The sequence below is a fragment of the Ammospiza caudacuta genome, chromosome 5, assembly GCF_027887145.1.
Source record: "Ammospiza caudacuta isolate bAmmCau1 chromosome 5, bAmmCau1.pri, whole genome shotgun sequence".
NCBI lineage: Eukaryota > Metazoa > Chordata > Aves > Passeriformes > Passerellidae > Ammospiza > Ammospiza caudacuta.
This window is the reverse complement of record NC_080597.1, coordinates 5,594,843-5,617,706: the sequence shown is the minus strand read 5'-3', so window position 1 is coordinate 5,617,706 and position 22,864 is coordinate 5,594,843. Positions and strand designations below refer to the sequence as shown.

Sequence of the window (22,864 nt, the reverse complement as noted above, 5' to 3'; positions counted from 1 at the left end):
ACCCTAGATTTCCAAACTGGTCAGGAGTTGGAGGAGTTTCTGAGAAGATATGTCCTGCTGCTGATATAATGAAATCAAAATTTTTCCCCTCCTTTCCTGGCACTGCTTGGAGGAAAGAACAGTGACCCTCCTTAGCCCAGAATAAAAAAAAATTATTGTATATCTGTCCTTTGAGTGACATGGGGGGGAGATAAAAAGGCATTATTCCTATATAGAAATCATATAAAAATTGACCCAAAGCAGGCAGCTTTGCATGCTGAGTGCATGCACCCTGACATTCTCAGTTCCAGGGTTGTCTGCAGGATCATTTCCTACAGCTGCCTGTTAATGGTCTGCCCTGAATCCATGTCTGGAAGCACCACAGAAATTCACAGCTTCTGACAGCACTTTCAGTCCTGTGAGTCTTCAGCAATCAGATTTTGGACAACTGCCTCACTGGTAGTAGTTGTCTGATAGTTATTGAAGAGAAAACAAAAACTTGAAATGTTGGTTCAACTTGCCAGATTTCAGGGTGGTCCTTGGATGTGCTTGTTGTCTCCTGACTGAACAAAGGGTCACTGCCTGAAATCTACAGCAGAAACCAAACCAAACAGTGCATCTCTGGGGGAATTTCCTATGGATGAACATTTTTTTTAAGATACATTGAACACAGAGCTAATGGAAAGTTTTTTGACTAACAATTCTGGAGAGCAAATACTCTATCCAGGTACAGCATAAAATGAGTGAAAGCCAACTTTCTGTACACTGTCCTGCCAAGAAACCATCATGCTGATCTGGAGAAAGGAACCTCTAGGCATGACAGGAGAGTTGGCTCTCCACAATCCATTCAGCCCTCAGTTTTTCAGCTAAGAATATTGACAGTGAAAAGAATACATTTTTTGCCAGCTGGCATGGCAGCTCTTGTCCACTGGGAACTGGATATAAAACTTCAATTCTTCTAATACAGGCTGTCATCTCTGAGAGATTTAGGCTGGTGACCATCAGGATGCAAAGGTTCCATGACCTTTTGCCAACCTACTGGATCACCCAGTCCTTGTGTTGCTGAAGCAGCCTAAAAGCTTGTAGTAGTAAATTATTTCATATGTGCTGTATGGAAACCACACACCACTACATCCAACTCTTCCCTCAGGCTCACAGTTTTTCCTACAGAGCAGCAGAAGTGATTTTTCAGTCATACCCATGGAAGTGTGAGTAGTGACTCTGCTGTGCAAAGGAACCAACTGCATTATCTCAGTCTTACCTTGTAGCGTGGAGCAAGTTTCAGCAACTCCCTCAGTGGTACATCAGAGCCCACCACACCCAGAAGAATGCCATGGGATCGCTTTAACACAAAGGAGAATCCATTTTCAGAAGCAAAACCTGCATAATTTTATACCTGAAAACACATTATGGTCTGCCTAGTAGTTTCTCACCCATCCCCTCTAGGCTTCTGTGAAAGTGGTTATTCAAAACCAATTAATATACTTCAAAAACTCCACAGAGGTTATTCCAGTGTTCATGGAGAAGAGTATTTCTACACAACACTAATCAGTATTCACTGCTGTGATTCAGAAGTAACAAAATCACTGACAACAAGTTTTGAGGGCAAATCCCTGCATTCAGTATGTGTAAATAGCAATAAGGTCAAGAAAATAATGCAAACCGACAACATGAATAGGTTGATAAATTGGGCCAACTAAATAAATGCCAAATACAAAACTGTTAACCCTGAAAAAAGGAAATCCCCCCTCCATGGCATGGGGATCTGTTTTTTAAATAAGCAGCTGGAGAGCATTATGGATAAAATACACCCAGACTCCCACTGCAGTGCTGTGCTAATGCAGGCTATGGTCAGCCCCAGGTGGAGAAGGCACACAGTCACTTGTAGGACCTGGATGAAGAATTTATCCCTTGTACAGCACTGATAAGGTACCATTCTCCATTTTAAAAGCATGCTGAGAAATTAGAAATGCTACAGAAAAGAGTGCCTAAAGGGTTTCTAACCCCAGAGGAAATGCCCTTATCAAATCATCGAACTAATTCAACCTTTTTAATCCTATCAAGATAGACAGGTTTGATTTTATGGCAGTGTAGAAGATGCTTCCCATGAGAACTTACTAAAGGGTACAGGCTTTTTAATCTGAGGAAGCCATTATGACAGGAAGGTGAGGTCAGACAACTTAAAAGCAGAATTCAGACACCAGTTTTTCACTGAGAGTTAAAAACCACAATAGAGAGAGCTTGGGCCTGGATGCCTTTCTTCAATGATGCTTTTGCCAAAACCAGGATATTTCACTCATCTGTGTGAGATGTAAAGGTCTGCAATAAAATGCAGACTAGACAAGGTAATGATCTCTTTCAGCCTGAAATTTCAGGCTCTGTAAACTAGGCTTGGTTTGAAAATGGAAGGGATAAAACAAGAAGCGTCATATTTAAGGGGTGTTTTAAAGAAATCACAGACTATCATTCTGACAGATAAATGATCACCCATCCACCCTGCCAGAGCTCTGCTGCCTTCCCTGATGGCTGAATGTTTGTTCAGAGCCCCTTTGGCTTTAGAGTCCCACAAAGCTGGGTTGCCTCTGTCTCACTCACCGTCTCATTCTTCTTGCTGAACACTGGCATGGCCACCGTCGTCATGAGCAGCAGGCTCTGAGCCTGGGATGCAAAGAGCTGCCAAGAACAAGAGGAGAGCTTGTGTCAGCAAGTGCAGCACCCCAGGAGCACCAGTGCAAGGAGATGCAACTCCCAAGGACCCCAGATGTGCAATTGGCCACCTCCTTGTCTCCCACTCAGGAAACAGATGGCAACACTTTTAAATACTCAGTGTCCAAGAGGACTGTGGATGGATGCTTGTTCTTGTGGGGTGATGAGGATGGGATGAAAGCCAGTGAAATGCATTGAAGAGTTGTTTTAATGAAGAGACAGGAACCTGAAGAAGTGGTGGCACAATTTGTACCCACCACTCTTTGTGAGTGTAGACATGGGCACTTATACAATGAGTGCAAAATACACCAACACAAACAGCACAGAACAGAGAAAAGCAACACAAATATGAGCAAAATCACAAACAAGGTATACTGCAAACATATGAATACCACAAATGAAAAACACCACAGACAAATATTTAAATGGCACAAATGCACACAAAGCCTACTTATATACACTTGTTACTCAGCCATCTAAGCTCAGGAAAAAGAGACAAAGTAATGATCCAAACAGATACACCACAGTTAGCTATCTCTATGAGGGATACAGGACATGCATATGTAATGAGATAAGAGATGTTCCCAATTCAACAGAGGACAGATGCTCTAAAAGCACATGAGAGGAGGTAAAACAGGCAAGTCATGTGCAAAGGAGTCTCCCAAACACACCACCTATCAAAAGATTCCCATCCTTTACTGCTGGTAACATCACTCCTTCCATCTCTCATTTGGTGTGAGTAGTAAGGCAAGAAATGACCTCCAGTCCCTACTACAGAGCATGCTGAGAGCCATAAAGGAACAAGTCAGCAATCTAATCACTTGGTGGAGATTTGCACTTGGTATCTTGAGCTACTTCTCTGGATGATTTTGTGTGCAATCTTCCCATTTACAGCAACACTCACACTAACACACAGCAAGTAAACTACTCTGGACATGTGGAAAAAGAGATCAGGTGAATTAAGCCACTGCACAACACAGATAGCCCTACCCACTCTGAACCAACAGCACAGCTCTCCAGTACATCCAGCATTTCCTCTCCTCTTCTTGCCAGTTCAAGAGGAGCCTCAGTGCTGCAGCCCCCACCCCTGCAGATGTACAGGCCAGCTGTGGCTGTGAAGGCTGGCACTGGCACAAGGGACACAGCACATGCACAAAACACGGTGCAGTTACCTCCTCAGACTGTGGCAGCTGGTGAAAGACATGGATGAACACACAAATGAATACATGAATGGAGGAATGAATCAAAGACAGGACAGGTTGGGACAGAGGAAGACAATGGCAAGACAAGAGATAAGAAACAAGATGCAGAAAAACATGTGCAGCAAACAAATGTCTGTGACTGCCTTGGGAAGCATGACTCTATACACCAGTACCAGAGGTGGCAAATCTGCTGATAAAATAAACTTCCTGGATAATTAGTAGCACTTCTGGAGGCTTTGATAAGTACACTCAAGTACCATGTCCCAGCCCTTGTTTGGCACAGCTCATACAGCAGAAGATACCCCACGTCACCCTCACAGAGCCAAATGTCTCCCCACAGGGCAGGCCTGAGACAAAGCAGGGGGCATTGGGAGTGATGACTGTCTGGTCTTTTGCAGTGTGTCCTTTGCCCACAGGGCTGGGCACTGCGGTGAGTTAGGTCCTGCTAGTTTAAGGAAGGAAAGAGTGAGCCTGCTGCCTCAGTTGAAATCTCTATGAGTAGCAAACACTTTGCAGTTAGCTACTGGGCGGGAGGAAATCAGTCTCTGTGACCCTACCCTGAGCCAAGAATGACCTATTGTGTGAACAATCCTTTAGAAGGCACCCTGCTTGCACAGAAGCACATCTTAGGTGATGTTGTGCCTGTGTGATTAGTCCTGGGCACCTGAGTCACTGCAGATTCGTGTCTGAGTCTGCACACACACCTCAGCTCCAGGAGTAAGCAGAAAAGAAATATTGTCTGTCTCAGTAGAGCCAGAGCCCAGTAATTTCTACCAACCAAACAACTCCTGGCCTGTTTTCCCTAAGTTTCAGGGCTTTCTTTGGGGTTTGGCCCGTGCTGGGGGTCCTTACCGCGCTGTCCATGTAGGCTTCGGTCCAGATGATGTCGTGGTCGTGGTTGATGACCATGGGCCGGCTGAGCACGTGCAGGTACTCCATGACATTCTCCTGGACATCTGCCAGCGTGGAGATCTGAGTGTAGTAGCCTTCATGGAGAAACAGAGCTGTGAGTCACTCTGCTGACACATCTCCCTTGTTTCTAAATGAGTGCAAAGCTAGAAAACTGAATGTCAAAGGCTGGGTAATCTGCTCTTTGTAAAATGGGCCTTAACATCCAAAAGCACCTGTGGAAATCTAGAGTTTCAAAGCAGTGGTTCTGTTCTTCCAAAAATGCTGAAGCAATGTGCAAGATGAGAGTCTTGATATAACCAGATTTGTGCAAAGCAGATGCAAAATGTTGCTTTGGGTGTCAGGAAAAACCTTCCACTGATCAGAGTGCCTTTATTCTGGAAGGCCAAACATATGCAAGCAAAGGTTTTTCACCAGGCTACCCACTTGCCCTGCCCTATTTTATATTAAGATAAAATTCCACTTCCTTTTCCAGATCTTTTTCCAGCACTCTTCAGTCTGCCTAGTTTTACGTTCAAGGATGGCAACTACTTCCATCTACACATTGAAAGCAGAATAAAAAGTGCAAGTTACTTCTTTCCAAAGCTTTGTCCCTGCAGCTGGACACACAGCCATCTAAAACTACAAGAGTACAGGGCAAGGATGTTCTCAAGTTACCAAAAGGCCCTCACAGAAGTACCTGCTGGTCAGAAGTGCTAACACAGTAATGTCATAAGGATTCTTGTGTCCTGCTTCTTACCACAGGCATTGGTTGCACTTGGTACAGGATAGAATATGTCAGATGGAAAACTTCCCAAACGCCAGGAAAACATTGCCATGTGAAAGGGCTCATGTTCTGATAAGCTTTGTGATGTGCAAACAGATTTAGTGTGCTTTAAAACAAAGACCAAAAGAGTTACACAATGCATTGAAACAGAAGAACCAAAATCAGGGAGCCCTCTGCACAGCTCAGATCTGCTAAGTGAGAATGCAAGTGCACAGAGCACATTTTTGTTACCTGGTTATTCAGAAGAATGCATTCTGACATTTTACAGTGAACCAACAGTACCATGAAGTCTCTGTCACTGATCTCCTGGCTGAATACAGAATTTAAAACCCAGGGGTTTGCTTCATTTAACAAAACATAAAAATATTATATGTAATTCATAGTGCTAATTAGACGAATGCTTGAGTCTTGAGCATCCCCAGCTCACAGACATTCTACAGGCCAGCAGCTCTCCTGTCAACTGTTTTCAGCAGCAAATGTTCCCATGCATTTCATGCTCTGCTGGAAGCACTGCTCAGGCTGGAAAAGTCTGTACCTGACACCCAGCTTCAGTTTTGCCTTCCTTTCCCTGTTTATACAGGACACTGATGCAACCAGCATCGCTGTCTCCAGAGGCCAGGTCATGCTCAAACGTGGATGGCGTTTTTCCCTTTCTTCCTTTACTCTTGCAGACTCTGACAGTGCTAACTTGACTTTTTAACTGGCCCCAAATGCACAGAGGTGACTCACTTACTGTGGATGGATTTTCTCATTCATTTAATTTCATGCCAGATAGAGAGAATAGTGGGTTTGGGGTGGGATTAACAAGCTATTTTTGTATCTCAGTGGAAATCACTTACACACAAAGAATTTGGCCAGAATACAGGGGTTAACCTGCAGACCTTGTGAAAATTGCTGTAAAACCTTTAAAGCAGCAATGTTTGTTTTATGTCTCAGCCAAAAGATGTCAGGCTCTCTAACAGAGCTTTGGACAGATTGTCAAAAGCCAGCAACTGGGACACAATAAGCACAGGGGACTTAGGTGGACTACAGCCAGCATGAATCTTGGTCATAGTGTCCCTTGGCAGGGTGACAGGAAAATGCGGTGGCTCAGCACGGAGCACTTGTGTTAGTTGGACACAGGCACACTTCACGTGGGCCAGCAGGGGCTGCTTTTTCCTTAGCTTGTCTTCCAAGCAGGGGCTTGTGGGCCCCAGCAGTGGTGGGTGAGCCCTGGAGGGGTGCAGGGAGGTTGAGCAGCATTCCCACACAGCACCTTTGTTGTTGCAGGCGATCCATTTCACGTTCGGGGCAAAAGTGACCTCCCGTCCTATGAGGTACGTGAACACCCGCACCTAGGAGCATGCAAAGACAGGAGAATGAGGCTGCAATGTGCTACCAAATCCAAAGGGCTGAAGTTTGGCATCCCCTTGTCCACTGGTGTGAACGTGGTGAGAGAAATAGCTCTGCTTTCACACAGAGACAGGAGCCTCTCGCACCATTTGTTTCCTGTTTTGTGGCCTGGAACTTAATTTCCAATTACAATAAGCCCAGAAAGCCAAGTAGCACCCAGGATCATCTGAATAACAAAGCAAAAGTGCAAATTCTGTTTGATTCTATAATAGCAGCTCTGCCAGGCACTCGGCAACCACATGCAGAGTGGTTTACAGCTCCCAGGAATCCTTTACCCAGGAGAACAGCGGGCCACATGAATCATTTAGAGAGAGCTTTACCATTTCTCTTGCATTTGACCACCAACAAAAGAGCCAATCCTGAAATAAACTGTTTCAACAGCCCCCTGCTCTGGTCTCTCAGTAGGCTGCTTCTCTCCCTTTGTGCATTGCTGCTAGCTGGGATGAGGTAAACAAATAAATCAGGAGGGTTTAGGATGAGCAGCGGTCTATTACATTTTCACAGCCAGCTCTGCTAGTGCAAGCCTGTAATCACAGACATCAGAGTAAACAGGGCTGGAAGGCACCTAGAAGGGCTGTTTGGATCATTCCCCATACCACCATAAGAACTTGGAATAGCCAAACCTTTTCTGAACAGGACCAGTTATAAACAGTCCTACATGGGATTAAAACTCTTAGCATGAGTTAGTTTTTAATTTTGAAATACTCAATTCAGTCTTTATAATCTCACCAGGAGAACATTTAGATTGCCCACACCTTTAGAAAACAAAGTGTATGAAAAAGAAAAGCTTCCCTGACCTAGAGATCTGCATTTATAACCCTCTCACCTCAGAAATCACCACAGCAAGCTCCTGCCTGGCTGCTTTGTTTGCATTTACAGTCAGGTGCCCATGGGTACTCAGGTACTGGAATATGTGAATGCTCAGCTTTGCCTGATATCCTGGCTCATGCTCTCCCCCTCCCAGCACGGCAGAACAGCCCCTTTCCCCTCCCTTTCCATTTCTCACTTCCCAGCCAAACCTTCCGATCGGGCCAGTTGTACTTTTCAAAGACAGCTTCATAATCCTCCACGGCTCCATCGGTGATCAGCATGATGGCTTGGTTACACAGACCTCCTTGGCCAGCATCTCTGAACTACAAACAGAGAGGGAGAGCACTGCTTACCCACCACAGGCTGGTTTTGATGAACTGCACTCTATTTATTCACAGTGGGCCACATCCTGACTTCCACTTGCAAACCCCACACTGCTCAGAAAGATGATTGTGTTCGCATGCTGCATATAGATTTTTTATTTATACAGCCTTGCCTGGCACATGCAGACACAGGAGGCTTTGCAGAAGTAAAATAATGAGGAAAAAATAAGTGCTGTGGAGGAAGGGTGTGATTCCCTGCTGCTTCACATCTTGCACAGTCGCATTAGTTTATGCAAAACAACTATGGATTGACCATAAACACGGCAATGCTGATTTGACAGCAGTAACTGTCACTTTTTATGGCAGAAAATGTGAGAGGAGTGGGAAATCAGACTCATTATTCCAGGATGAATCCATCAGTCAGCCAAAGAACAGCAAAGAAAGGCAGGAGCATATGAAAAAAGAAGGCAACTGCCATTGGAGCTGGGAAAGGTTATGGACGTGCCAGCTAGAGAGGCCATACACTGACATGACAGATGACCTGTTATTTATGCATAAGAGAGATTTCAGGCAGAGCAGAAGTGCACCAGGACTCTGGTACAAACACTGCCATGCTCCCAAGGGCACCTGCAGAGGTGTTGGACAGATGTGCTCCTACAAGCAAGCCAGACCCTGCCTATCCAGCCAGGGAGAGCCAGCCTTGGAATGCCGCCTGTCTCCTGCTCCATGTGCTTCCCATGCCCTCAGGTACCTGCTCTGGAGAACTGAGGGCCTCCTGCAGCACCAACACAGTGCTAAAGCCAGCAGCAGAGGCGGCTGAGGACATCCCAGGGACAGAACTGAGCACTTGGCTGCAGCTGCCAGCTCTGTGGCACTCTGTGCTTCTCCTTGTCCTGCCCCTCACTGCTGCTATGCTCTGAGAAGGAAAATCTGATCAACAGAGGAGGGTGCAGAAATTGATGCAGAGTGAAAAAATTATGGAAGAAGGAGAAACAAAAGCTCTCCTGCTAACAAAGATTAATGAGAGGCAATAATATGAGATAAGAGTATACAGGAGACCAGCTGAAGGGCAATTAAGGTTACATCAAACAGCAGCAATTTTAAACTGGATAGTTATATCTTATGGAAAAAAAAAGGTATGCAAATGGCACAATTAATTGTATAAAATTAAATCCCTGGATGGGAGAACAAGAGCACAGGCCATGAACTGGGAGTTTTTAGATGTTTTAGGGTTCAATTCCCAACTCCTTTAGGGTTTGGTAATGCTATGTTATGACAGACAAATGCCTTTTCCAACATGGCTGGTCCTGTGGTTCCACTGCAGATTAACATCATGACCATCAGTACCTTGATGCCAGTTCCAAGCCCAGATTTCCCCAGTAATTTCACCACTCCTTATTATGAAATTACTGGGCTCAGTGCTAATATCACCATAACATCCCCTTCTGCCATGTTATCAGTCCTGCCTCCTCCAACTTCACACAGCACCTGTAACTACACTGCAGAGAGAATGGATTCAACAGCCTCTGAATGATCAGAGGTACAAACCCTCTCTGGCTGTGCCCCTGCTTGTATCACTGAGCAGAACCAGGACAGATGATCAGGAGTGATCAGAAGGATGCTGTAACAGGGTCATTTCTAACTAGCTGCTCTCAGTGAAACATCTCTGGGAAATACCAAGTCAGGATGAGATGTTTGGATGTGCTCCTCCTCCTCTCTCATGTCCCCCACAACAGCACATTCAGAGGGGAGACAGGCAGTAAAGGCTGAGGGTGTACAACAGGATGCAAAGGATGCTCTTAGCAAAGCAGGTGAGAGCCTCATGGAATTTTGCTAAAGACCAGCAGGTAGGAAAAAACCAGAGCCTCAAGTGAGCTATTTCTAGGACAGAGATCAACTGAGTGCAGATTAGCAGGGAGAACAGACAGTGTGAGTGTCCATGAGGGAGGCACAGGGTGCAGGAGATGTTGTCAGAATGAGGCTCAGATCACAGATATAGGAACCTTGTGGTTATGAAAGCAGCTTATTCCTAACTGTTGCAATCTACAATATGTCTGTTTGGATTATTATTAAATTAACACTTAATTAAGGTCACTCACCATTTCATCAAATGACTTAAGATCTCTTCATGAAGCTTACTTCAGAACTCATAATTCTGAGATACTGAGAAATTGGATGTTATATCAGAACCAGCAATCTCCTAATTACAGGAGTAGATGATATTTTCAACAGGGAAAATGAGATCATCAGTGTCATAGAAATGGAGATTAAAAAGACAGATTTAGAAAACAAATGAACAAGAGGTAATCCCTGGTTTTTAGGTCCTTTGTGACTGGCTGCAGCTGTAGCAAATGATCTGACAGCATTTGCAGCAAGCTCTGAGCATAATTCCCTGCTCTGACTGAAGTCTCAGGAGCAGGAAAGAAGGGGAGATGAGGAATAACATGTCCACAGAAGAGATGTCTGAAGACTTGCAGGCTAGAGCTGGGTCAGTGAAGGAGGCACAGAGCTGTGTAACTTCAGTCACGTTGCCAGGACTAAGAGGCATGATCTAATTAATTCAGGGTCACAGTTTCCTGCACTCCCTTGTTTGCTCATTGCCTTTTACTCTGCAGTTATAGGCTGGCACAGAGCTCCCAGTGAAGAGATTGGAACCATCAGCATGGCCCAGAGATGTGCAGGCAGGCGTGCTGATTATGTGCATGCCTGACCAGGGGACTGAGCAGCCCCTCTCCATCTCTCCTGACCCATTATTTATGCAGACCTGCCTCTGGAATGGCCTCCAGAACTACTGAAAATTCAAACTTGGTGGAAAGCATCTCATGGGGAGAAAATCAGCAGTAGACAAGAAAACAAAGCCAGTGAAGGAGAAACGAGAAAGGGCATTAAGCAAGATAGCAGGAACTGATAAACAGGAAAGCCTGAGCTTTGCATATCCTGAAAAAGATGCTGTAGAATCTGGGTCCATAAAAATGTGACTGGAATCAAGAAATAATTTCTAAGTGTTCATAGAAGAATCAAGAAAGGGAGTAAAAATAATACAATGCCAAATGATAAACAGAGGGAGATGGTCAGGCAGAGATTCTTTAGAGCCTCCATCCTTTATCATCAAAAGGAAAATATTGTAATGGCTGGGTACTCACTGAAGTGATAGGAAACTAAGAAAAGAATGAATGAATTAGAGGCAGGGTCACAAAGTGGCAGGGTTAGGGAAAAGACTAATTTAAAGCATTTGAATAATATGTGCTCAGCATGAAGGGAAAGAATTGCAGAAGGTGTAGCTGAACTACTTGCCTTATGGGCTGAGACCTGACAGGGACTATACAAGATCCCAAAGGATGAAGAGGCAATCAACAGAAAACACAGAAAATGGATGGATAAACCCTCAAACATCTAGCATGCTACTAGAAAAATGAGTAACACATGCATCTTGTGAATGCGTAAATCAATAGACACAAGTGAGAGGCCACAAACCTTTGCTTACTTAAATCAGCACACAGGTTCATGCTTTTTATGGCACCAGTTTGCTCAAGTTACTCAGAATTTTATGTCTCACTGAAATCCAATCTGTTACCAGTTTCATCACTTTTTTCCACCTATAGCCATTCTGGAATGACCCACTCAATTAACTTCAACATTTATGTGATTCCTGAGATCAGCAGTGAGTCAAGGCATGACTAAATCAGCCTGGTGGTAAGAGGAAACATCCAAGGTGGCCTTGGAAAGCAGAACTTGGCTTTTCTTGTCCTCCACAGGGTGGGAAAAGCAACAGCTTTCAAAATACTTGCTCTGAGTGTATCCTGAGAAAGGAGGACAGATGCACATTGGAAAGCAGAGGCAGTGGCTTGAACACAGAAGAGGAGGGTGGATACTGCCTGGAGAGGGATGCTGCAGAGACACATCAGCTGAATAGGAATTAACAATGTGACAGTGCCTGAAAAAAAACTGTAGCTGTTGTCTTAAGTCCTGTTAAGAGGACTACGGTGTGTAAAACAGGGAAGGCAATTATTCTGCTCTGCTTAGCACCTGATAGCTCTCAGCTGCAGCACTCACACACTGTTGGGAGGATGGTGGAAGCAGCCTGGAAGCAGAACAAAGGGGTATAAATCCTGCAGGAAAAAGGGGAGAGAACAAGGCAGGCCAAGCTTGTTGAAACAAGGAAGAGAGGAGAGCAGTGAGACAGATTAAAATTTAATAAATAAGAAAATACCTCAAAGATAGCACTTAACACCTGAGAATTTTGAAGCACTTCATAAATGTGTGCTTAAGACCATGGCTTCCCTTGGATGCATATTTTATTGAAACCACTTAGTTTGTGGCTAAATTGGAGAGTTCAAGTGGTTTATTGAGCATGGCAGAGAGGGATGGGGGGGGGGGTCTCTAGCTGGCTGTTCTCCTGAAACTGATCTGCAAATTGTGTCATGGATTAAAATATGCCCTGTCTCCCCCAGAGGATAATGGAGGAGAACAAAGACAGTGAGAGATTTGTGCTCTTCTTCAAGCCCTCTTTGCTACTAATACCTCATTGAGTGGGTCTCTGCTGGGCTATTAATTCTGTAAGCAATTGGACTGAGGAAAATTACCAGGGAAATTCTGCAGCCACTCTCATTACAGATATTACTGGTTGTCTCTTGTAATCAGCAAAGCCTGTTTCATCAGTGTGATGCTGCAATTTTCATTCTCCTGTGTGCTCCCGTGAGCAATAACAGGAGAGCCTGAGGAACAGCTGAGAGTGGGAATTTTGTCTGATGAGAAGGGGGTGGTCAATTCCACCAAAGTTCCCCCTTTTGCTGACTGTGACTGCACAGATTTGTTTTGGGGCACACTGACTAAAATCCTTTTCCTCTGCTCTTACCCATACAGGTCTAAGAAACTCGAGGAGATGATTTCAGAGAGCCCTCAAACCCCATGAGCACTTGGCAGGGGACACCCTTTTATCTTAGGCTGTGCTACTTGCAGAGCCTGGGGTGCTCCAGCTGCTGATATTAAGGCACTCTGCTTCACACATTTCTTTGGTAACAAAGATATTGTTTTATGGACAGCCATTTCCTAGGCACAGAACAGCATGTCACCTTTCCTCATCTGCAGGTGCTCAATGCCTGAGCCTTCTCCCCAGACCCAAGGTGAGCAAAAGGCATGAGAGAAGCAGTACTTCACCTTGTGAGTGAAAACAGCAGAAGGTTCTTTCACCACTGGGTGTTGCACTGTCCAAGAGCAACCTCAGAGCTGTTTAGAGCTTGTTGAGCAAGACAGACTCAACAAGAATCAAGATAAGTGATGACTGCTGAAATTGTTGACTGTATTTTTTAATGCTAAATAGAGAGAAGAAATAAATTCTTTACCCACCAAAGAGTTTGTTCTCTATTACTGCAGTGGAGTCACATTAATCTACTGGGGTGCATGGGCAACACTCCCTGGAGGTACTTTTGGTTCACTGTTTCAGTGGAGGACATATTTGTCTCAGCTTTTAAGGCCCCTTCCATCCCAAGCCCTTCTATGATTCTATGAGCCACAACCCCACTATATACAGTGCCATGAGGGGATGGGGGTATTCAGCTTCTTCTTGGTCCTTTTCCTTGTTACCATTCCTTAAGAAACAGAATTAAATTGTATGTTTTCCTCCAGGCTACTGAATTTCCTATTCAATGAAGCAATGAATAATTTATGGTTCTTTTCAGAGGGATTAATTCTCCTGTACCTGTGATTTCTTCCCCAAGCACTGACACTCAGCAAAGTGACATTGAAATAAATCTGAAGAATAATCTTCCATGTCTTCATTATCACCACTGCTCACTAATAACATTACTTACAACCAGAACTGTGGCCCTCAGCAATCAGTTGTATTTTATTGCCATCATCTGGAAAGGTGCCTGGGCAATGCCCAGTTGTGTGGCTTATTAAGAAAAGTCACGAAGCCACAGCTTTGCTGGCTCCTGATCCTTCCTGGGCAGGGACTGCTGGCTGTGGACATCATGCACAAACCAACACTTCCCCTGAGATGGGTGAGCCCTGCACACTGCTTGTGATAAATGTGGGATCCATGAGATTAGCTCCTGCCTGCTCCACACTGCAGCAGCCTGAGGGATGTGCTGACACTGGGGGAGAGGAGTGCAGGGCTGGGCAGGGACTTTCAAGCCTCACACCAGCACCAACTCTTACCTCTCTCAGGATTTTGAAGGACTCTGTCAAAGCCTTGCTCACTGTCCCCACTCCTTTTGCCTGCAGTTCCTCCACCAGCTGCTTGAAGTGCTGGCAAAAAGAGAAGGAAGAAAACCAGGAATGAGTTGCAGGCAGGGTGTTCCCTTTGAGCAGGGCAGGAAAGGGTGGCCCAGAAAAGGCTGTGCCAATGTAGCTCCAGCAGGACTGCATTTCTCAGTCTCAGGACTGTGAAGTACTGAGGATCCATGTAAGATCATGAAAGGGGAAAATCTGGGAATCTGACTTGCCCTTATCTGCTCCTTCAGGAAAAATAAAACATCCTGTGCACCCAAAAGCAACAGCAGGGGGAAAAATAAAAATGTGAATGCTTGTCTATGACTTAAGTGGCATTGATCTGCTTAAATTAAACCCTCTCTGCAAGACAGTGTTTAGGATGTTTGGGAATCCTTTGGGAATCCCTGCAAAGGCATCACCCTTTGTAGTCATACTCTGTGGCCTAGGGCTAATCTGGGAGAGAAATCTAATTGTTGAAGGCATACAGGGATGCAGTAATACAAATTAAAAAAACTGAAATAAGGAAAACAAAACAGAGAGGAGCTAAAAATACCAGTCAGCCAGGAGGGTGGTGGAGCAGCTGGACACCTCAGGGCTGCTGAACCCTCCTGGATCAGAGCAGCAAAACCCTTCCACTGAGAGGGCTTGCTAGCAGTCCATCCTGATGAAGGATCAGGCCAGGCTGAGAACATATTCACCAGGAAAGGACTGATTGTTCTCATTTCTGAGGGCTGAGGATGTGGGGTATCTAAGATGGAGACCTTCTGCCCTCTGCACACAGTTTTTAACAAGGCAGCCTGGGCTAAGTCTGCTGGTGGTGCAGCAGTGGGGACCAGGGGAGCTGTGGCTGCTGCTCACCCACCAGCTGACCCTGTGTCACAGCAGCTTGGGGTAATTCAGGGTGAGCCACAGAGCCAGCACACAGCCCTGAACTGCTGCTGGCTTCTGAAATTCAAACCCTGTTCCTTGTCCCTGGAGTTTCATCTCACAGCATCTCAACCCTGTTCTCTGCCTGCATGAAGGGAGCTACCTGAGTCACACTGAGAGGGCCTGGTACTCACCTCTCTGTTATCTCTGTCTGCTTGGACCAGGATACCCTTAAAACAGGGCTCAATAAAATGAACATAATCATTGTACTGCAAAGAGAAAACAAGAAGAAAGGAGTTGTCATGGGAGAAAATTCACAAAATGGGTTCATGTCCTAGGTGCATGTTCAGAAAGCAGCATGGAACATGATGCCATTTTATACCCATTTCCCTTAAAAACTGTTTATAGTTATCATGGCAAACTAGGATTTTGATGACCTGTTTGTTTAAACAATGCATTAATTACAGTGTTTTGCTGAGTTCTAGCTGAGCAGATCTACACATACAAAGTTACTTTTTTTCCCCCACTCACACCACAAAGTTTTTATCCCCACTTTATGAACTTGTATCCCTGGCCTTGCTTCTAGCACTTTTTGCACATAGTTTTCACTTCTGGAGACTTTGTGAGTCCCCAGCTGAACCTTGTAACCTGAAGTTTGAAGCCTCTGGTGCACAGCTGAACAGTAACAAAGCAGGTTAGCACACATCCACTGGACTGGGATAATTAGGGGAGTGGATGATTCCAGGCTGTGACATGTGAGGAAAAGCTTGGTAAGGCCCCTGTGAACCTTTTCCTGCAAGGTTCAGGAGAGTGCAATTCCTAAGAGGCCTCTGAGGCTCAGCTGATCAATAGGAACTTAGGTCAGGCTATAAGGTCTCTGAGCCAACAGATTCTTGGTGTGAGTGCAGTAAAGAAAAAAAAATTAAAAATATATCTATATATCTATATATATATAGATAGATATATAAACATGGTATTTCTGGGATTGTTTTTGAAGAACAGATGATATTTCAAACTCCTTAATGACTCCCCCTCCATTTTTCTGCCAACACTGTTCACTCTTCCATCTGTCCAGTCATATAAAGACAGAATTGTTGCCACTGGAGTTTCTAATTAGCTAACATAAGAAGCTATCAACAAAAAGCAAAATTTATATCTCAGTGGCTGTGCCCTGGCAAGCTATCATAGAAAGAAGCCTGGGGAAGGAGATGGTGTTTGAATTAGCTCTGAAAATTAGAAGGCAAGGAGCCTTTAACATGGCTTTAGTCTTGCTATGAGTCATGGAAAGAAGTTTTGCTTTCTGTGGTCACTGGTGCTGGTTTTCTGTGGGTAACCAGCCCATCCTCACCCTGCCAGGGCTCAAAAAGGAAGAGAGTGACACTGAAGCTTCCTGACCAAGCTCCAGGCAGCCCAGCTGATGGACTCAGAACTGTAAGGGCAGCCTTCCAGGATGCTGGAGCACAAAAAGGCACATGGTGATAGTTTTCTAGCCTGGAAGCATTATCCTGAGGATTACACTGCTGCTGCTGGACCCAAATTCAGTGTTAGGGCAAGCTGGGTGAATTATTATCTCTGGTGTCTCTCTGCAGCCCTTTGTTATCTGTTGCAGTCACATCCCTAAGAAAACAAAAAGATGCAGCCAACACCCTCTGTGGAGGAGAGGTGAAATGAGCTGGCAGCCACCCTGCTGAACACACAGAGCTGCCTTCCCAAGGGGAATCTCCCCAATCCAACAGAAGTGCTGCTGTAGGTGGGTCACTGTGATTTGCTGAGGGGAAGGAGGAGGGGTGTGAGGCACCAGGAGAGAGCTCAGCACTGGAATGGAGGCAGACATACTGCAATGATGTTGACAAAGTCATTTTCTCCCAGAGTATCCAAAATGGTGACAATGGTGTGCTTGGCAATGGTCATCCTCAGGCCCTTCATGCTGCCACTGACATCCACGATGATGACAATGTCCTTGGGAGAGGTGGCTGCTTGGATGTACCTGCACAACAAAGAGCAGCAGCAAGCAGGGTGAGAGCCAGGGAGGGGGAATGCTGGGCATGCTGCTGTCACCCTGCCAGCCACAGCACCACGGCCACATTGCCCAGCAGGAACAGGCTGGCCCCAGCACCTCACTTCCTGCCCTGGGAAGTGCTGAGCCTAATGCAGACATACACCCAAGAGTTCTGAAACTCACCACAGTTCTGAAACTCAAATATCCCCACCACCTCCCAGCCACAGAAGTGTAATTTCCATGTGGCACACGCTAGAAGCCACAGGGAAAACTGTTGCTGGCAGGGCTTCACAACCTGCTGTTAACTTTATTTATGTACCCCCTTGTCACTGTTATCTTTTCTGAAAAATCTCTTTACCCAGAATTTTCTCCTGAGAAGCCTCAGAGAAAAATGAAAACAATTATCTGATTTGCTTCTCCTGTGTTTTGCTGCTTTGGAATGGGGTTGGAGATTGTTTCATTGGTTTCATGTGAATTGTTTTTACTTATTGGCCAATCAGGGGCCAAGCTGTGTTGGACTCTGAAGAGAGAGTCACAAGTTCTCATTAGTACCTTTTAGCCTTCTGTCTGTATCCTTTCTGTATTCTTTAGTATAGTTTTAGTATAGCATTCTTTAATATTATATAGATCACAAAATAAAAAATTAGCCTTCTAAGAACGTGGAGTCAGATTCATCACTCCTTCCAACAATGGGGGTCTCAGAAAATACCACACCCCCCACCTCCTGCAGGGGCACCACAGGACATTAATTACTGATCAGCAGCTCCCCAAGGTGTCACACCTTGGAGAAGGGGGAGAGAGGAAGGATCAAAGGTGCTTTGGCCAAGTCTCTCCGGAACTCACCAGCCACGGTTCCTGCAGTCAAAGGAGATGACTCCATTCTCATCTGGTAACCACTTTATTCCTGAGGAGAGCAACAAGAGGAGCAATCAGCACTCACAGCAGGCAGGCACCTGCACTGCTGCTGTTGCCTGCTGAGACCTGGCTACCCCAGGGAGCACAGGAGGCTGGACAGCCACAGCAGTGGCCATTCTGCAGAAATACAAGCAGAGCTGCTCAGTCTTTCGCAGTTCTGAGTAAACTGTTTATTAAAAAATGTACCTTGGAATAGTCTGTTCAACTGTGAAGCAACTGCTTGTACTTTTGAGTTTTTTTCTCACCTTGAGGTAGTTCTCAACAACAGATTTTTTTCTCACAGGGGATGGTGGAGAGCATAAAAAAGCAGCAGCAGTGACTGGGATGCATCCCAGATTCCCTGCTACAGGCTCTGCTCACAGCCATCTCTGCATTCACCTTCCCCAGCATGTGCCAGGGCACAGAACAAGGGCAGGCAGCCATCTGACCAAGTGGCACCAGGCAAGCTGCAGCTGCAGAGCATCTCAAGGGTTCCTGCAAGCACAGCACCTCCCTCCTGTGCTGTGACCTGATGTGCACTCACAGCTGGTGAGTGGATGACCAGCCAGGCTGGCCAGCTGCATCTGCCATGTGTGTCCTCAGAGGCTTGGCCACCACTCAAACCCTCAGGGGAGCCCTGCTATGGTGTTTTGAGAGCTCTTTGGAGGTCCCCTGCCAGCAGACTCCTCTGGGGATGCATGAGGGGCTGGTTCTAATGGAAGAAAGGGGTTTATGCCTGCAGAGTAATTCCTTCAGCCTTACCAGCCCATTTTGCTCACTGTATTCTGCCCTTCTCAGGGCTGGGATGGCCACAGGCTTCCCAGACTGGATTCCTCCATGGCACAGGCCCTGTCTTGCAAGGTTATTGTGTGGCACTGAAAGAGCAAAGCCCATCTCTACTCTTTTACCTGGGTACAGCCTGAAGAATCCAGTGGAGCTGCCAAAGTACTGCCAAGTCAGCGTGGGATCCCTTTCAAAGTTGTCCACAAAAACAGGATTCAGGGCTTCTGACATGTAAACTCCATTGAGTATGGCAGGGTCTGTGGGGGAGAAAACTGTGTTAAAAGAAGGGAGGACATCCACCATCCCTGATGGAGGAGAGGGATGGGAACAAAGGCAGCTGCAGGAGGAATACAACCTTGTCCAAAGCTTTTACACTGATGCATCCTGTTCTCTGGCCATTCAAGTGAATCCTGGAGGCCAGGGCACCACTGCCACTGCAGGTGATCTCAGCTTGGTCAGACACTATTAATTCCATGTCTCTGCACAGCCTTGCCTGCCCTTGAGCCCTACATCTGGTTGGAATAATGCTCCCAGAGGCCCAGGGAGGTCATCACAGTGCTGAGCACAGCTGGCACAGCCTGCAGGCAGTGTTTAACTGCTGCCTGACAGGGGATGTGTGGCTCTTGAGAAGCAGTAGGCTGATGCATCACTGACAGCCTTTCTGCAAGGCCTGTCTAAATTTATGCTGGGTGTAATTACCTAAGACAGAAGAGCCCTAGGATTTACACAGTTGCACTCTCTCTCTTCTTTTCCTCATTGAATTTTTCTTTTCTTCTTGGCCTGCTCTTTCTTTGACAAAGCCTGGGCTGTCCTACCATGCCCCCATCTCCTCAGGAGAGTGAGAAACAACGCTCACTTTTAACATTTGAAAGGTGTTGTCATTATATTGCAAGAGTTCCATATTGTTGTCTCCTTAGTGCAAGTTTCCTACCTCCTTGATGTTTCTCATAGGCAGCTCCTTTAAGCACTGACTCTTTCTTCTTCTCACAGCAGCCAACTAACTCCAGTTCTCCCTCAACCAACAAATCCACTCTTTTATAGCACTCTTCTTCTTATTGACTACAGCTGTGGCCTGCTCCTAATCTTTGATAATTGGCCCAGCTGCAACTCTTTAGGGGGCAAGATTACTTTCTATACTACCTTTATTTACTTATATTCTATCCCCCTACAGAAAGGTTTATTAAACCTTAACAAAGTACAACAAAAGACTGAATAAGGAAACCCTGACAGCACTGGGAGCATGGACCACCATGTGCTCACCCACAAAATGGCTCCTCCACCTTTTATACCTTTGGTGCAGCATCAATTAACCCTGGCCCCTACCAAAGTCCATCAGTCAGCTCTTCCTTGCCATTCATTGGTGGGGATTGAGAGGAATGATGGATTCATCTTTACAAACAAACTGTGTCTGCTGGTAGACAACATCAGCACTGAGAGATAAACAATGGGAAGAATTTCACTGATTGATTAACGGAAGAAGATATTTGCCTTTACAAATAAACTGTAGGTTTGCTGGTAAATGAAACTGAATATTGAAAGATGAAAGAAACAATGGGGAAAAACTCCAAATTCCATAAGAATTAAAAATGAAAAGGGAGGTTACACATTAGAGGGAAATCTTTGGTATCAGGCATTCCAGGAAGTCTGTGCCTCTCAAGTACCTCAGCCAATGGGGAAAGAGAGAAGGGAAATGCAGCAGGGAAATTGGGATAATAAGGAGGCTGTGTCCTCCAAAAATTTGAGAGACCCTAGGGGAATATCCCATGGCCTCTTCCTGCCTGACATGGAGGCCTGTCCACCACGAGAGGTTTCCCAAGAGCAGATTGTACCTAAACCTGTCACAGTGACAGCACAGACATGACTGTCCCTTAGGACAGCAGCTTTCCAACCCTGCCTTTTTTTTTTTTTTTTCCCCTCTGTTGTTATTTTTCTATTCCCATCCTTGTTTCCAGTATTGCTGCTGATAATTTCCACACCACCCTACCATCAGTGAGAAGGCAGAGGCCATTACCTTTGTTGTAGACATTGGTGGGCAGCTGGATATCACTGTAGGTTGTGTTCACCAGCAGGTTATTGAAATGCTCATTTGGCTCCAGAATGAATTCATCCCCAAGCTCCACGTAATTGTCATTTTCATCCTTATCATTAATCAGGAGAGAGTTGTAGTAATCAAACTGTTGATGAAGCAAATAGAAAAAAGACAAAGAGAGAATAGCACAGACTATTACCAGCACTGTTTAAAACAAAGAGGGGACATATGGAGAATCAGGGCTTCAAAGAGGATCAAAATGAGCCACAAACAAGCTATTACTAACTGGAAGTGTCAAGCTGCCCAAATGATGGTTTCTGGCCACTTTGTTTGTTGCTGTCATATGCCCACATGACTGAAAGCACTGTCACTGCCAGGAGCATTGCTTAAGAACCACTGCAGAGCACAGGGGCAGGGTGGCAGCCTCCTGTGGCCCCTCAGCTGTATTTAGGGGATTAGCCAGAAAGGTGAAGTGTCTTATGGGGTCTGGCTCCCAGGTTTAGCACAGGACACAGCAGTGCTGACCTCACCCAGCCTGTCCCTTACTGAGTTCACTGCTGGACATCCAGCTGGGATTATCCCCTCATTCTGGCACTCCAAATAGCAGGCACTCATTGGGAGCAAAGGACCAAGCAGAAGGTGCTCAAAGACAATGAAGTGTCCCCCCACCCATGAAGGTCACTGGGGATTTACCATCTACAGTCACTTTAGTACATCCAGGGCATTCTTTGTCCTTGGATAACCTATGTTTTTAAGATGCTTTTGCTGACTTTATCTGAGCCAGGGGTTACATAAGGATTAGTGTTCAAGCACTAGCAGCACCCAGAGGGTGCAAATGGAGTGTGCAAATACAGAGTCATGTACCTCAACTCACCCATGCCCCTTACTGTGAATGCAGCTGACCCAACTAACGTGGCTAATGGGATTCTTTAAGAAAGGAAAAATAAAAAGTGAGATGAAATTAGTAACTAGCTTGATTTCAAGGAGTGTTTTCAACTTTCCTGCAACTGAGACATGTACTTGCAGGGGTAGCCTGTCCTTCTGCTGAGCTGTCTGTGCTTGTACTGTGGATAGAGAATTTCCTTCCACAGCCTTTTCATTCCAGCTCCCCTCAGCAGCAATAATCCCACAGCTTGGCCACAACAAACAGTTATTAACAGAAAGCCAATTATCCAAATTGATTGGACAGCACCAAACTTTCACCTTAAGGGAAGTCCTGACGAGTGGGTGTCTGTCTGGTACAGAAAAGATGATGGGAGCTGTTAAGAAAGATGGTGAGAAACTCAGTTCATTTGGATTAAGGTTTGCTGTGGGTATTTGTAACAGCATCCTCCTAGTTGTTCATTCACACTCAATTTTTAGCTCATTTTCCAGTCAAGTAACCCACAAAGTGCCAGCTAATTTGCACGAAAACATCACATAATGACAGTGTTGGCCAGTGCAGTAAAAGTAAAGCCAATAACATCACTCAGCCCAATGTCTTCCCAAATCCTTCCCCTCCCAGAGCCACAGGGACAAATCTTTTTGGCGTTCCTAGGCTTGGGATCTGCCAAGGATATCTCTTATTTGCAGCAGTCTCTGAGTGTCCTGCAGACAAGGCAATTCCTAAGCCCAGGAACCTGGTGGGGGTGGGTTCCTGGCTGTGCCCTGAGGATGTGTGCCACGTTTGCCACTGACCAGGATAAACTCACCTCCAGTGAGGAGTTGTACTCATGGTTCAGATCTGCATCTTCTGCTGCTTCCACCAGCCTCTAAAGCAAGCACACAGAAACGAAGGTGAGTGGGTGCTGTGGCAAAGCCCTCCAGAAGTTCTCCCAGCTGTATCAGCGATTGCCTCCTTCACCACAACCACGTCTGGGGTTATAAACTTCCTTCTTTCCCTCCTCTCCTGCTGACCTGTCATTCTGTGCTACAGTTTTACAGCTTGGAAGGTACATTATTTGCAGCTATTTATTGCCAAGTGTATTCACACCTACTTACTCCAGAGTCCCT

The 22,864-nt window shown here is 45.6% G+C and overlaps 1 protein-coding gene across 1 annotated transcript in view; it reads right to left on the bottom strand.

Moving 5' to 3' along the window:
* Nucleotides 1-22,864, bottom strand: part of CACNA2D4 (calcium voltage-gated channel auxiliary subunit alpha2delta 4) — a 119,443-nt gene that overhangs the window by 85,400 nt on the left and 11,179 nt on the right. The window contains exons 4-16 of the mRNA XM_058804820.1: nt 22,564-22,623; nt 20,855-21,017; nt 18,969-19,100; nt 18,010-18,070; nt 17,004-17,154; nt 15,362-15,436; nt 14,247-14,336; nt 7,974-8,087; nt 6,818-6,896; nt 4,740-4,873; nt 3,858-3,875; nt 2,575-2,652; nt 1,241-1,321 (exon numbers count right to left, since the gene is read on the bottom strand). Coding sequence (XP_058660803.1) covers nt 1,241-1,321; nt 2,575-2,652; nt 3,858-3,875; nt 4,740-4,873; nt 6,818-6,896; nt 7,974-8,087; nt 14,247-14,336; nt 15,362-15,436; nt 17,004-17,154; nt 18,010-18,070; nt 18,969-19,100; nt 20,855-21,017; nt 22,564-22,623 — 1,236 coding nt within the window. The remainder of the gene's footprint in view (nt 1-1,240; nt 1,322-2,574; nt 2,653-3,857; nt 3,876-4,739; nt 4,874-6,817; nt 6,897-7,973; nt 8,088-14,246; nt 14,337-15,361; nt 15,437-17,003; nt 17,155-18,009; nt 18,071-18,968; nt 19,101-20,854; nt 21,018-22,563; nt 22,624-22,864) is intronic.